This window comes from Drosophila serrata, unplaced genomic scaffold (genome assembly GCF_035046125.1).
Source record: "Drosophila serrata isolate PLE 108 unplaced genomic scaffold, ASM3504612v1 contig_240, whole genome shotgun sequence".
Classification (NCBI taxonomy): domain Eukaryota; kingdom Metazoa; phylum Arthropoda; class Insecta; order Diptera; family Drosophilidae; genus Drosophila; species Drosophila serrata.
The window spans coordinates 5222293-5235687 of record NW_028257138.1 but is presented as its reverse complement, the minus strand read 5'-3'; the positions used below and the strand labels follow the sequence as shown (position 1 = coordinate 5235687).

The window sequence follows — 13395 nt, the reverse complement described above, 5'->3', positions numbered from 1 at the left end:
AGTGGATGGGCACTGGTGATGCCAAGGTACTAACTTTCTTTTTGTGGGAAACTAAGGGTACAAATAATACACAAGTCCTGAAGGAAGTAGTACCTTTTGGAACCAAATTCTGATGTGGCAAGGTTCAGCAGCAGTTTGCTCAGTAAGGATATAAAGGTTTGAGATACTCCCTGATGTTCCACTTAAATAATACCTTTTCTTATCCTGAACAATTAAATCTAGTAGCATCAAAGGTACACTACCTGCTGAGGTACACCATCTCTATGCCCCACTGGGTGGCGGAAGGTCCTTGGTTGTGCCGCGTGTGTGTTCTAAATCACAAACACTGACACACACTCGTCCACGCAGCTGCATATTGACTTCCGCTGGGGTTGGGCGCGTGATTGAGCCAATGAGTGATTGGAGAGCTGTGAATGATTGAAGGCCTTTGTCTGAGTGTAATTTAATTAAACAAATCAAAGTTGTGCGACAGAGTGTGGGGAAAGCGGCGGTATGGAAGAGGAGTGTTTTTCTGTTAATTGAAAATGCGTTCAGCGAACGCGAACAAATATGCAGACAGCTTCGAGGGTTGGGTGATGTTTTCCCCCCATGTTTTTCTCGTTTTTCCTGGGCCTTAAATAATTAACGGGGAAATTCGCACACACACACACATACACACACTCGCTCGACCGCGAGGCAGAGCCGCCTTTTAGGCGGTTTATTATTTCACATTTTGTGTGAATTTGTGTTTTGTAATTGTGTTTGTTGGCGCTGGTTCTATTTGTGTTTAATTATTTGCACCAGCACCTCGACAAAAATGTTATAAATATCAAATACTTGCGCATGGCGAGCTTTTTTTCAGCTTCCGGTTGAGGAGTGCTCCGCAAAAATGCCCGAAATTAAATGTGTATTTATTCACTCATATACATATGTATATATAATGTACTTGAGCACTTTGTTTTATTACATTCATTTTAGTCAAAAGCTTGTAACGATGTGAAGCACCTATTTCCGACCCCATAAATCATATATATTCTTGATCAGCATCAACAGCTGAATCGATCTAACTATGTTCAGATTAAAAAAAAAATTTTGAAAATTTTTTCGATATTTGTCAAAAATCGACAAAAATTTATATTTTAAATTGAGTATGCAGTTTTATTGCCCTAATAAAAACTAGCATAGGAAAGGTTTCCGAATTGAAATTAATGAATTTTTGGGTTAGTTATAAGTTTTTTTAGTTTTGTTTTGTGCTAAAAATTGACATACAAAAATCTCGAAAAATATTGATTTAAGAATGCGACATTTTTAAGTTAATCTTTAAGAGTATATAAGTTTCGGTTTTTTGTTAAAAATTACAAGCATTTAAACAGTTTTTTATTTCAATGCAAATAAAAACGAGAAGAAAACTTCGCTAGAATGGGAAAAATATTTGGGAAATCTTTAACACATATTTAAATTTTAAAAGTTTTAAAAAAACAAACTATATTTTTAGTTTTTTTGTCTGCCTCTGCACTATTTTCCTTCTTCCATATTTTATTTATATGTAAATTTGAAAATAAATTAATAATAATTATAAAAAGTGTCACTTTACATTTTTCAAGTCGTTAACGTTTCTGAATAACTTTCGCTTTGTCTTGGGCCAGTGTCCTGTGCTATCCTGGGAAAGCGACGAAGCCTAACCCATTTACCGAACACGATAACTTGGCTTTGATGCATTCGGGCCACTTGCAGCTGCCGTTGACACATTTTCCGCACACACACACACATCCATATACGAGCCAGTCATTAGGAGAGTGATGAAAACAAAAGAATTAGCTGAGCTCTCTCGGCATGGGTCCTTGCAGGACGAGCCGCTTTATTGAAAACTTATTCGCCAGCAGCAGCAGCAGGGCTGCAATTAACAACAACAGCAGCACAGTTTGATGCACTAGGAAACGGAGATGGAGATGGAGATGGAGATGAAGATGGAGATGGAGACGGAGACCCAGGCCGAGATGGAGATGGCAACAAAGTGGATTTAATGCCGAAAGGGTCCAAGCACAAGGCAAGTAAGTTTTATGCAAATTGCATGTAGCATAGACCCAGCGGACGGGGCGCAAAAAAGATAAATTACTTTTAAAGTGCGCAGAGGCAGAAATTGTCTCAGTACTTTTTCTACGGAATTCTCAGAGCAACCGTCTGGCTCCCGGCTACTGTGGATTCCTCATCCTTGCATTCCATATACGATATATACCCGTACTGCTTGATCGGCCCGAAATGCAAATGGTTCTCTGGGCTTCCGGACAACTCCCGGACTTTGGATGATGACTTTCTGATTTGCTTCGGCAAAACAGAAACAAGTTTTTCCCAGCCCCCCCTCTCGAAAATATCCAAGTTTTTAGATAGTTTTGCCTTTTGGGCTTTTCTGTTTTGCCAGCTTGTATATTATTTGTTAATTGATATGTCGCAAAAAGTTTATGCCATGTGTGTGTCGAAGGAGGAGGCAACTGCATTTGTTGTTAAACTTTGTAATGCCCGAATCATTGCAAAGCTTTTAAAAATAGCCAACGTTTTCCTGGTTCACCAACATCTCTAGACTTTGATTGGGAAATTCACCAAAATTGGTTTAGGAAAACTAATGGAACTTACTTTGCTTTCAACCGCAAAAGCAATTTATTAGCACTGAGCTTGAAAACTAATTTTAGCTCTGAGAAAACTCTAAAATACAATACAACACATATAAGAAATTGATAAAATGTTTGTATTTAATAGCCCCATGTATTTACTTATATTTATAATAAAACCTTTGCAAATTTAAATATTTAAAGAAGAGTTAAAGTCCTTACTAATATTTATCCCAAGTGCATCTTAAAGTAATCACTTTATAATTTCCCATATGCCCCAGGAGCAGGAATAATCCAATTGTGCGAAGCCAGAGGAACGCCTTTTTGTTCAAAAAGTTATTGGACATGGAACTCCTGGCAGGGAGTCCTGGCAAGGGTTTTTATGTCGAGTTCAGCAGAAACCAAGGCGAAATGCTGGGACCACAGTTGCACCTGGGTCCAACTTAGTCGTGCCCGGGCATCGTTGGTTTGTTTAACTATTTTCTATTCATTTATGCATTTTGCTAATAAAAATTTCGTTTTTGCTTAACTAAGTGAAACGAAAAGGTTAAAGGGACTTTAGAGGAAGCGACCGAACGAACAATGGGAGCGCAAGGAGTCCAAGTCAGAGTCCGAGTCCTTTATCTCGGCCGACTGTTTTTTTGTTCGCTCAAGCCTTTCCACAGGACAGTGGGCCCTGCCTACACGGGACTGTGCAGGACTGTACAGTTATGATAGTCATCAGTTTTGGGTATTATTTTCGGCTGCCAGACTCTGGTCCTGGCACTGTACATCCGTTTTTTGGTAACCGTCGTTGTCTTCTTGCCGCCTAGATAACATTTCCGTCATTCCCTTTTTGTTGCTCCTTTCTGGTTCCTGTTTGTTTGCAAACATTTTTTAAATTGTTTGCTGTAATTTGTTTCCGGACCCGGGACAATAACAACAAGACCAGCAACAACATGAAATAAAATAAAAAAAGATATAGGCAAATGGCCGGGGTCCTTGCGCCATTTTTGGCAGTCGCTGCCGCCGTGGGTGTTTGTGTTGGCCACGCCCGGAACGTACTAGCAATATTTGCAGCATTCGTTTTGTGTGTTTTATGATTAAAAAATTATAATTTCGATATTTGTCTGACGCCGACGACGTCGTCTTGCTCAGCACGTTTCATTTTGTGTCGTCCTGGCACGGCGACAGCTGTATGTTGGGGATGTATCGAAAGGATATGAGAGGGTATCCTTTTCTATATATATATATTGACATAAATATTAAGCATAATATTATATAAACTATAACATTAATTTTGATATATCGCATGTATAAATATTGAAATTATCGCTCAATACATTAAAAACATGAGGTATCCTTTTCCGATTATATTACAGATATATATCAAACAGAATATCAACTCCCTATAATATATATAATATTTTCTAACATCCCAAATATACTATATGTACCCCTTTTACCCACCAATTAATCGTGTCAATAGTTGGTATCCTCTACTAACAAAATTATTTTCCCTGGCCCAAATCTACCACCTTTCTGCACGTTCCCGTGACTTTTATTAGTTTGACTTTTTCTGTCCAGGATTTATTGGGGAAATTCGTAAATACATGTCTGTGCCAATGTTTTACAGCTGTCACAGAAATGCCTCATTCAAGCGGGGAATAAAAAATATATTTGTTTGGGTTTCCCTCCTTCTTCTCCTCAGCCTCTCAATTATTAACAATTAAATCGGGTTTAAATTTTGGCAATTAAAAGTATGTTAGTTTAAACTGGGTAATAGTTGTAATTTATTTATGTTTTGTTTTTAATTAAATTGCGCAAATGAAATATCAATAGCAAAGTTAGTTTAGAGCTGTTGCCACTCTGTATGCTTTGAAAGAATTTAATTTCCTTTATTTACATAAACTTGTAATTGCTTTAAATATAATTTAGCCTAAACATTGACGTCATTCACTGTTAATATCTATAAGAATAACAACTTGAAATAAAAGTTTGGCCTCGTGCTGCCTTCAAAAGCTATCCAAAGTCACGTAGCGCACTGACTCAACACGAAAATTATAATTAAATATAAAAAAAAATAAACATTATCTCATAATATCTAGTTTAAAAATAGTTAAATTGAAGGCTTAGCCAAAATTTAATTAATTTCCCAATTAAATTATACTGAAAACCATAAAAATCTGTATTTAATTTCATTTTGCAAACAATTTTTCAGCTTGATTTCAACGGATTCAGTTGCAATTCGTGCTTGGCTTATGTACGTCATTAAAAATCACAGAACCGACTCGCGGCACATCACGTAGAAGTGTTTGGAATGGTTTTCAGTTTGAAATTGCACTTGCTTTTGAATAGACGTGAATCCAACTGGGAGAACATTTCGGAAATATATACATACCAACAACGATGAGTTATTTTTTGCATTTCAAGCTGCTCGTCCTGTGCTGCTTTTGCCTCCATCGCTCCCAGTCCTTGTCACAAAACGGTGTCCTGTTCCTGGGCAAAACCCCTTCGTGGGAGGACGACCTGGACTGGAGCCAGGTCAACTGGCGGCTGGTTGTGCCCTGGCTGATGCAGCGCCAGGAGCTGCGCTTCTGCGTGGCCCTTGCCAGGTTCGACGAGCGCCTGCTCCAGGGCACCACCTGTGGTCCGCTGATGGCGAACAAGCCGCTTATGGCCAGCTGCGACATTGGAAACATCGAGGATCTGACCATGACCATGCGGTATGCCTTTGGCGAACTGCTCTTCGATACCAGCCGCCGGTGTCGTCCTGGCCTGGAGCTTTTCGGGGTTCGGTGCCGGCGAAGGGCATGAGTTTTTGAGAGTTTTCAAAGGGAAGCAAAGACTTTGGTTTAATATTACTGGGTAGTCTTACAAATTTAAGTATTTTTTTAAGTCTGTGTATATTTAAAAGAGTTGAGACAAGTTGTAATTGAAATAAAATAAGAGACGAAGTAACTATGATTAGTAGGAATTAATTAGCATTGAGTATCTATGGCCAGTAAGTATTTAGGGAAATTAAGTAAATTTGAACAGTAAGTATCAATGACCACAAAGTAACTATGATCTGTAATTAACTATGATCGGAAAGTAACTCTGAATATTAAGTACCTATGAACATTAAGTAACTCTGAACAGTGAGTATCTATGACCATTAAGTATCTATGACCAGAAAGTATGTATGATTAGTAGCTAACTTTGAACACTAATAAACAATGACTTGCAACTTTTGTTACAAAACACATTTCTGAGACTTGGCCGGCAGAAGTCACTTCGTTCCGGGGATGTTAGAACCAGTTGGGAATCATATGCACAAATGTGCGTAAGTAACTATGACCAGTAAGTAACTCTGAACAGTGAGTATCTATGACCATTAAGTATCTATGACCAGTAAGTATCTACGACCAGTAAGTAACTATGATCAATAAGTATGAATGAACATTAAGTAACTCTGAACAGAAAGTATCTATGACCAGTATGTAACTATATCAGCAAGTATCTGAAGTATCTAAAAGTAGGAGTAAGTATCTAAGTATGTAAAGGGGACCATGGCAATAAAGAAATAAATTGGAATAGAAAGTCTAGACCAAGGCCTGATCCCACCAACAGCTTCATACATAATATAAATGTCATGGTTAAGACTTACCGCAGTAAAGGACACGTCATTGTTTACTTCCTTCCAGTGTAGTGACCAATAATCCAAGAGAACTTCTTCCTGGTCATCCAGATGTTTTGCATTGGCCACGTCATATTTTTGAGGTCGAAGGCTGATCACTTGCACTATCACTATCGATGTGAACACTAGGTACCCCTAGGACAGACTGAGGCGCGCGCGACCTCAGCGCCTCTATTTATAGTCCCCGAGGAAAGAGAAGAGAAGAGAAAGTGAGTGTGAGTGCGCGGGAGAGGAGTTACCTCTAGAGATCAACATAAAGCGAGAGACATAGAGAAAGAGGGGGAGAGCCAATAAGTAACTTCGAGCCGTAAGTAACTCTGGACAGTAAGTATCTTTGACCAGGAAGTATCTATGAGCAGTAAGTATGGATGATCAGTTATTAACTTTGAACACTAATAAACAATGACTTGCAACTTTTGTAACACAACACATTTCTAAGGCATGGATGGAAGCAGTCACTTCGTTCCGGGGATGTTTGAACCAGTTGGGAATCATATGATATGATGATTTACTATAATCAGTGAGTATCTATGAGCAGTAAGTAACTCTAAACAGTAAGTATCTATGACCTGTAAGTAACTACGGTCAGTGAGTAACTATGAACATTAAGTAAATATGAGCAGTTATTAACTATGATCAGTGAGTATCTATGAGCAGCAAGTAACTCTGAACAGTAAGTATGTATGATCAGTAACTAACTTTGAACACTAATAAACAATGACTTGCAACTTTTGTAACACAACACATATCTGATACTTGGCTGGCAGAAGTCACTTCGTTCCGGGGATGTTAGAACTAGTTGGGAATCATATGCACAGGTGTGCGAGATTTGATTGGAACAAATTAAAGAGCAAGCTACTAAAAGTATGGAGTTAGTCTTTTTTGTAATTTCACAAGTATATAAATCGGAGCTTGCCGAATCGGTGGACTATATATATACATATATACAGCTGCCAATCGGGAAATTTAAATTAAATTATAACTTCTCTGATTTTCATCAAATTTTATATATAGCCATTATATAGTAATCTAAAATTTGTAAAATTTAATGAATATCTGACTACTATATCATATGATATATGCAGCTGCTATACAAAATAAAGAGAAAAATGCAAAATACTTTTAATGCTGATCAAGAATATATATGATTTATGAGGGCAGAAGTGACTCCTACGCTGATTAAAAATATATAATTGCCTCTGCAAGGGTTTATTTTAATACTTCTTATGAATTATTTTTGAATTAATAACCGTCCTATTTAATTAATAATTATTGCATGAACAATTTTATTAAATGGTTAATTGGTTAATTCATTAAATATTTGTTATATATTTAAGTTTTAGAAATATATTTCTTTATTCCTGTGAATCAATAAATAACTTCACACTTATTTTAGTATTAACATTGATTTAGACAACATAGAATTCCACTTATTCTAAAACTTATAACGCATTATCTCTCCTATAAAATCATTTTGCAAACGAAAACATGCAAACTTGATTAACGCCTTGGCAGTTTCCTATTTTTGGTCCTTTATCAACCCAGTAATTGTACTCATTTCATCTCCTAAGTGCATTGCTAATTCACTTTATTGAGTCATTTTTCATCGTTGGCTCTGTCCCCCTGCCAGTGTCATTTCAATGTGTCAATAAAAATCAAAAGGGGAGAGCTTCACTCTTCAGCCTGTGCTGGCACATCCTGGCTCGCTAACTGGGTGAAGGACTGAGAGTCCAAGAGAAGAACGAGAAGGAGGAGGACCAGTCCAGTTCGTCCATCCTCCTGACAAATGGCGATTATAATTTGTAAAATGCGCCCATCTTGTTGTCCCCCGCCTCCGATATGTTCGACTTGTGGCCTAGTTGTTGCCTGTCGGCCAGCATTTTTTCCCCACTCCCCATTTTCCATTTCCCATTTCCTTTCACTCTTACCCCCCATTTCTGTTTCAGTTGCAATTCCTCTGTTCTCGGATTCAGTTTAGTTCATGGCAATTGTTGTTGCAATTAGCAGAGGCACAACTGATGGCTTCAATGGCAAAAAATCACATTGCAAATGGGTCCAGGATGGGGTGGCTGTAGCTGGGATAATGCCTTATTGTTGCTTCTGTTAATTACCGGACAGTGTTTAAGCGTTCGGCATCCATGGAGATTTTTCCGAGATGGAAACATCAATGCTGTTCAAGCAGCTTCTCCCCAAAGGCCTTCGATCGATTTTGGGTGACACCTTTTGGATAGATGGAAAGAGTTCGGAAACTCTTCGGCGCAGTTGTCAGCAAAAATAATTTGTTTTCTAAACTGTTTTGGAAGGGAAATTAAATTTAGAGAAATTTAACCTGAAATTCTGTACATTAAACTTAATTTTAGAAAACCTTTTCTTACATTTGATGATTTTTTTAGCCAATTTCTTTTACCCTTTTGCTCCTCAAACTGTTCGTTCTTTAAACGTTTATCTGCCACTTTCAAGGACTCTTCAAACGGCAGCTGCCCCGCCCAAATTATGGCCAACGTTAGCTACACAACATGCGAAAAGCTAAATGTAAATTAATGAATTGTTTAAAGCACTTAAAATATTTACGCTCAAAGCAAGTGGATGAGTGCCGGCCACGCCTTCAATCCAGGAGAAGCTGGAAACGCGAACGGAGTGCCCACCAACCAATGAATATGCAAACGATTCCACCACCCAGGTCCACGTCCGCCCTCTCCGAGAGCCCAAGTTCGTTAAAAACGCAGCATAAGGTCAAGGGGATTATGCTGGGGCCAAGAGCGAATAGGCGGAGGAAGGACACTGACCTAAGGATAAATATTTCCACAGAAAAATATAAATACAATTGAAATTTAGGATTATTTTCAGAGGAATTTGAGAAGTATCTATCCAAAGATATTTCTAGTTAAAATATACAATTGCTTTTAAGCTCTTGTTTAGTCTTTTTATTTAGTATTTCTGCACCACGGTGCGTATACGCAATGCTGTTGTCGAACGGTCATTAAGGCGGCGAATAGAGAGCTGAGCTCGCTGTTTGCACAACGAGCAACAAGGACACTACTGGCAACAGCTTGTCCTGTCCCGGCCGTAGTCCTGCGCTGAACTGCTGACTGTTAATGTGCAGACCCCTCAGAACCCTCTGATCCCTCCCCTCTCCATTGCTGTAAAATATGCATAAACAAATGAAACGAACTGACTTTGCTACTTGCTCCGGCTGCCGCTTTTGATGCGATGCAGATGCAGTTTCCACCCCGTCCTGCCCTTCGACCAAGTTCAGTTGGAGTAATTAAATTTTGCTCGAAATTCCTTGAATTTCCTTCTTTGATTTCGAATGAGCTCGGATTCGCTTGGATTCGCTCGGATTTCCCCAGATTTCCCGCCTTATTTGCATTGAAAAAGTGAAAAATCTATTAATGGCAAGGGGATGGTAATAATTTATGCGGCCTTCGGTCGCTCTCTCTCTATCTCTCAGGTCAAATGTCTTCAACTTCAATTCCTGGTAAATGAGATCGAGTCAGATTGCAATCACAGCCCGAAAGCCAGCGAAAAGTTCCCTCTTTGCATGTCCTGTGATTGCGGCAAAGGACACAACAAGCTGGTGAACCTGCAAACTGGAAGCAAATTGATTGCATTATCGAAGAGAAACTTGGCGAATGAGCGACGTGGGAGAAGACAAAGGAATCGAACCATAAAAGTTCGTTGCTTTCTCGCAAACATATTTAAGGATGCCCCAGGACACTGGCGCACTTGTACGAACAATAATAATAATGGAACGAATAAAGGGGGTTCCAAAGCAACCGACGAAAATGTTTCAAACGGGTTTGGAAAATTATTTTGATTCAGGGTTCGATGAAGAATTTTGGGTATAGAAGAGGTCCTTATAATCTGTATATCCTTGCAAGGTATTCTAATTTTAGTTGGAAGGTTATAAAGTAGTGAAGGAGTCATTTGCGACCCTATATTATATTATTATATTATATTATTGATCAGTATTAAAATCTAAATCGATATAGCTATGTACAATAGAAAAATAATTTTTGAAAATTTATTAAATTTTTGCAAAAAAAATATGGGGTTACATCGTTAAAATTGTCAAAAATTGACATTTTAATTTTAAATTAAGTATGCAAATTTATTAACCTAATAAAAACTAGGACAAAACTGCATTCCGAATTGAAATTGATACATTTTTTTGATTATTTTTAAATTGGCGTATGGAAGGCTATACAACATATGGCTTTCTGTAGTTAGTTTCAATTGTTTTTAACCTGTGATTATGTTTTTACATTATTTTTTCCTTCAAGTATATTGAAAAACATGCGAAGAAACATATACAATATATTATAAGCCCTGCAGATCTGTTGAAACTGGTTAATTTTATATAAATTTTACAATGTTCGTTACAGAACTTTTCCAGCTGAGAAGGCAAGGATTTCGTGGCAGCTCTGGCAGTTGTTCGGCATTAAATAAAGGACTCCCTGCACGATTCCTGCGATTATCGTTCATTTACCTTAACCGTTTTTGTTCGTCCGCTCAGGTGGATAGCCAGGAGGGTTCAATGCCGACGGACGTGTCGGGTGGCTGTGGCCAGGATATGTATATATGTGTGTGCTCTTCAAGGCTCATTTATGGCCCTCATCGCTGGTCACTTTTTATGCATTTTCCCACGCTGTTTACTTTGTGTATAAACGAGTGGCACTTACTTATTTTGTGCCACATAATGAGCGCTCCCAATGGCCGCTTATAAATTATAAAGCCCTCGACACACACACGCATCCTGCGGTGCAATAAACTCACAGTGCCCGCCCACACAATTTGATTTGTATGGCTTTTCAATTTGTGCTCCTCCGGTGCTGCTTTCCTTTCCATTCCTTTGGCTGGCTCCTTTTCCCTCCCATTCCACCATTCGTTTTGCCTTCTCGCAGTTCCTCTTCTGCTGCATTTGCCATTGTATAAATTTTTGGTATTTGCGCCAATTTCATTCCAAATTGAGCGCTGCCCACAGTCGTTTATTTTTAATGCATCCCAGCCCCAGCGAAGCGAGACGAGAGGAAGCAATATGGCCAGACCACGGGTGGGTGCCTCTGCTCCTCCTGCTCCTCCTCCCCCTCCTGCTCCTCGTCCTTCTCCTCCTGGAAGGGTCAGGTGGGGCTCTGGGAAAACTACAAGCATCAAAAGTTGAATGTTTTTCCCCTGTTTTCCTTATTTTCTCATTTTTTCAATTCTATTGTGTTTTTGGCCAGACCAAGGATTTGAGCTTTATTTGGTTATATGCTTTTTGAGGAAATGGAACACGTGTTGATGTGACCCACAAAATATCCATAGATAGATTCCATTTTTATTTTGCAACTATTGTAATCCCCCTCAAAAAAAAGCCAGTCCCATGCCCATGGAATCCCATTTTTTATCAATTTAATTCTCTGTATTATTTGCAGTGTGCATTTTGGACATTGCTGCTGCCAAACACTCGACGCTGCAGGACACTCAGGCGAATTGCAATGCGAGGAGCCTGGGCTGGCAAGGGATTAGTAGGTTGTAGTAAGGAGTCCAAGGAAATCCGAAGGAGGGCCGCAAGTGCGCTCAAGATTTATGGCACTGGGCTGCCTTGTGGTCCTTGGGCTGCAGGGCCATCAAATACAATCAAATTGATTGCCTTTTTTTTACGAAACACACTGAGTGTGTGTGGGAGTTAGTAATGCGATTTTGATTTTTTATTAATTCCTTTTCATTTGCAATTAGTTAATGAGTGGCCCGGGGTCACACACACACACACACACACACACACACGACACACATAGGCATTTATAGAATGGGGCCCCAAATAAATAACAAAATGGCGTTCTTCAATATCCGGCCAGCGGAAATTTCAATAAGGCCAGGCCTCCGAGGATGTAATCAGGATATGAGCTCCAATGACTGGGCGAAAATGTTGTGCGGCAATCAAAAATCCCGTCTGCCGGGCGGGGGGCGTGGCAAGTTTTGAATTAGTTGCGTCGAGAATTTTCTGCATAAATCATTTCCTGTTTGTGTCAAGGCAACGCAGAGCCAAAGAGCGGAAGATAAAAGCTTTGCAAAGACAGGGAATAAAAAAAGAAGAATGAAAAACGAACGAAGCGCCAAAATGACATGACAAAGTCAAAAAAAGGAAAGACGAATACAAAAAAACAAGGGCAAGACAAAGCAAACAGCAACAATAACATTAAATTAGCATTTTTTATTACTTGTAGTTTTCTTTGCCCTTTTGTACATTCCTTTGCGAGTGTGTGTGTGTTTTTTTTATTCCTTTTCATTGCCCCGCTATTTGCATAAGTTGACACAAGAAGCTACTAAGTAATATTGCGCATTCGACATGTTGGCCGCGCGACTTTAAGTGCAAAAAACCGATCGATAAATAAGCTTTAAAAAATCAATTTATATGGTAAAAGGTTTTTAATTAAATAAATAAAGAAAGCTATTTAGTCATAAAACATACTTTCATTATACTTTCATATTATTTTGCATTTAAAGCCGCTTCAAAACGTTGTTTAGCCATATTAAAAAATAACCCAGAACAACTCACATTTAAAGTAATGGCCAGAATGAAATTGTGCTGGCCAAATCGAAATGGAATTTGGGAAACTGCATCGTCCTCGATTTTTCTATTTTTGTAAAGACATCAATGTTCCCTGTTGTACAATAGTTTGACTGTTATCGTTACTGCCTCCCCAGGACCCTCACTACCCCTGTCTGCAATGTGTATATATATAGTATATGGAAGAATACTCGCATATATATATGGTAAATGAAATCGTACACATTTATTATAAAGAGCGGAGAAAACAAAAGGCAAAGAACTCAAGAAACCGGGCACATCTGCATGGATTTCCACAGCTTCCCCGGCACCGCATCACGGCTCCACGTATAAATTTTATGTACACTTACTTACTTCTGCAAACAATGAAGGCTCCGTGACGTGACTTAGTCCGGTGCTGGTCAGTCCGGAGTCCAGAGTCCGGAGTCAAGTCTGCCATTGTCCCAACCCCTTTTCCCCATCCCAGCCAGCCGGTCTTCCGTTTCTGGGTCGTTGGCTGCCAAGTGCAACGATTTCGGTTTCCATTGGCATTATGTAGTTTAAGATTTCACCCGGGTAGAGAGTGTGTGTATGCATATGTGGCTCTGTATATTTACATATAT

The 13395-nt window shown here is 39.0% G+C and overlaps 1 protein-coding gene across 1 annotated transcript; it reads left to right on the top strand.

Moving 5' to 3' along the window:
* The first annotated feature begins 4899 nt into the window (after nucleotides 1-4899).
* Nucleotides 4900-5523, top strand: LOC110183473 (uncharacterized). Its single transcript, XM_020951751.2, has one exon. It carries the CDS (start codon nucleotides 4974-4976, stop codon nucleotides 5379-5381), a length of 408 nt encoding a protein of 135 aa, XP_020807410.2. The 5' UTR covers nucleotides 4900-4973; the 3' UTR covers nucleotides 5382-5523.
* The last annotated feature ends 7872 nt before the right edge of the window (nucleotides 5524-13395 follow it).

Bases quoted from the DNA above. Each gene is read 5' to 3' on its own strand.
- LOC110183473 (XM_020951751.2), top strand. From the start codon at position 4,974: ATGAGTTATTTTTTGCATTTCAAGCTGCTCGTCCTGTGCTGCTTTTGC.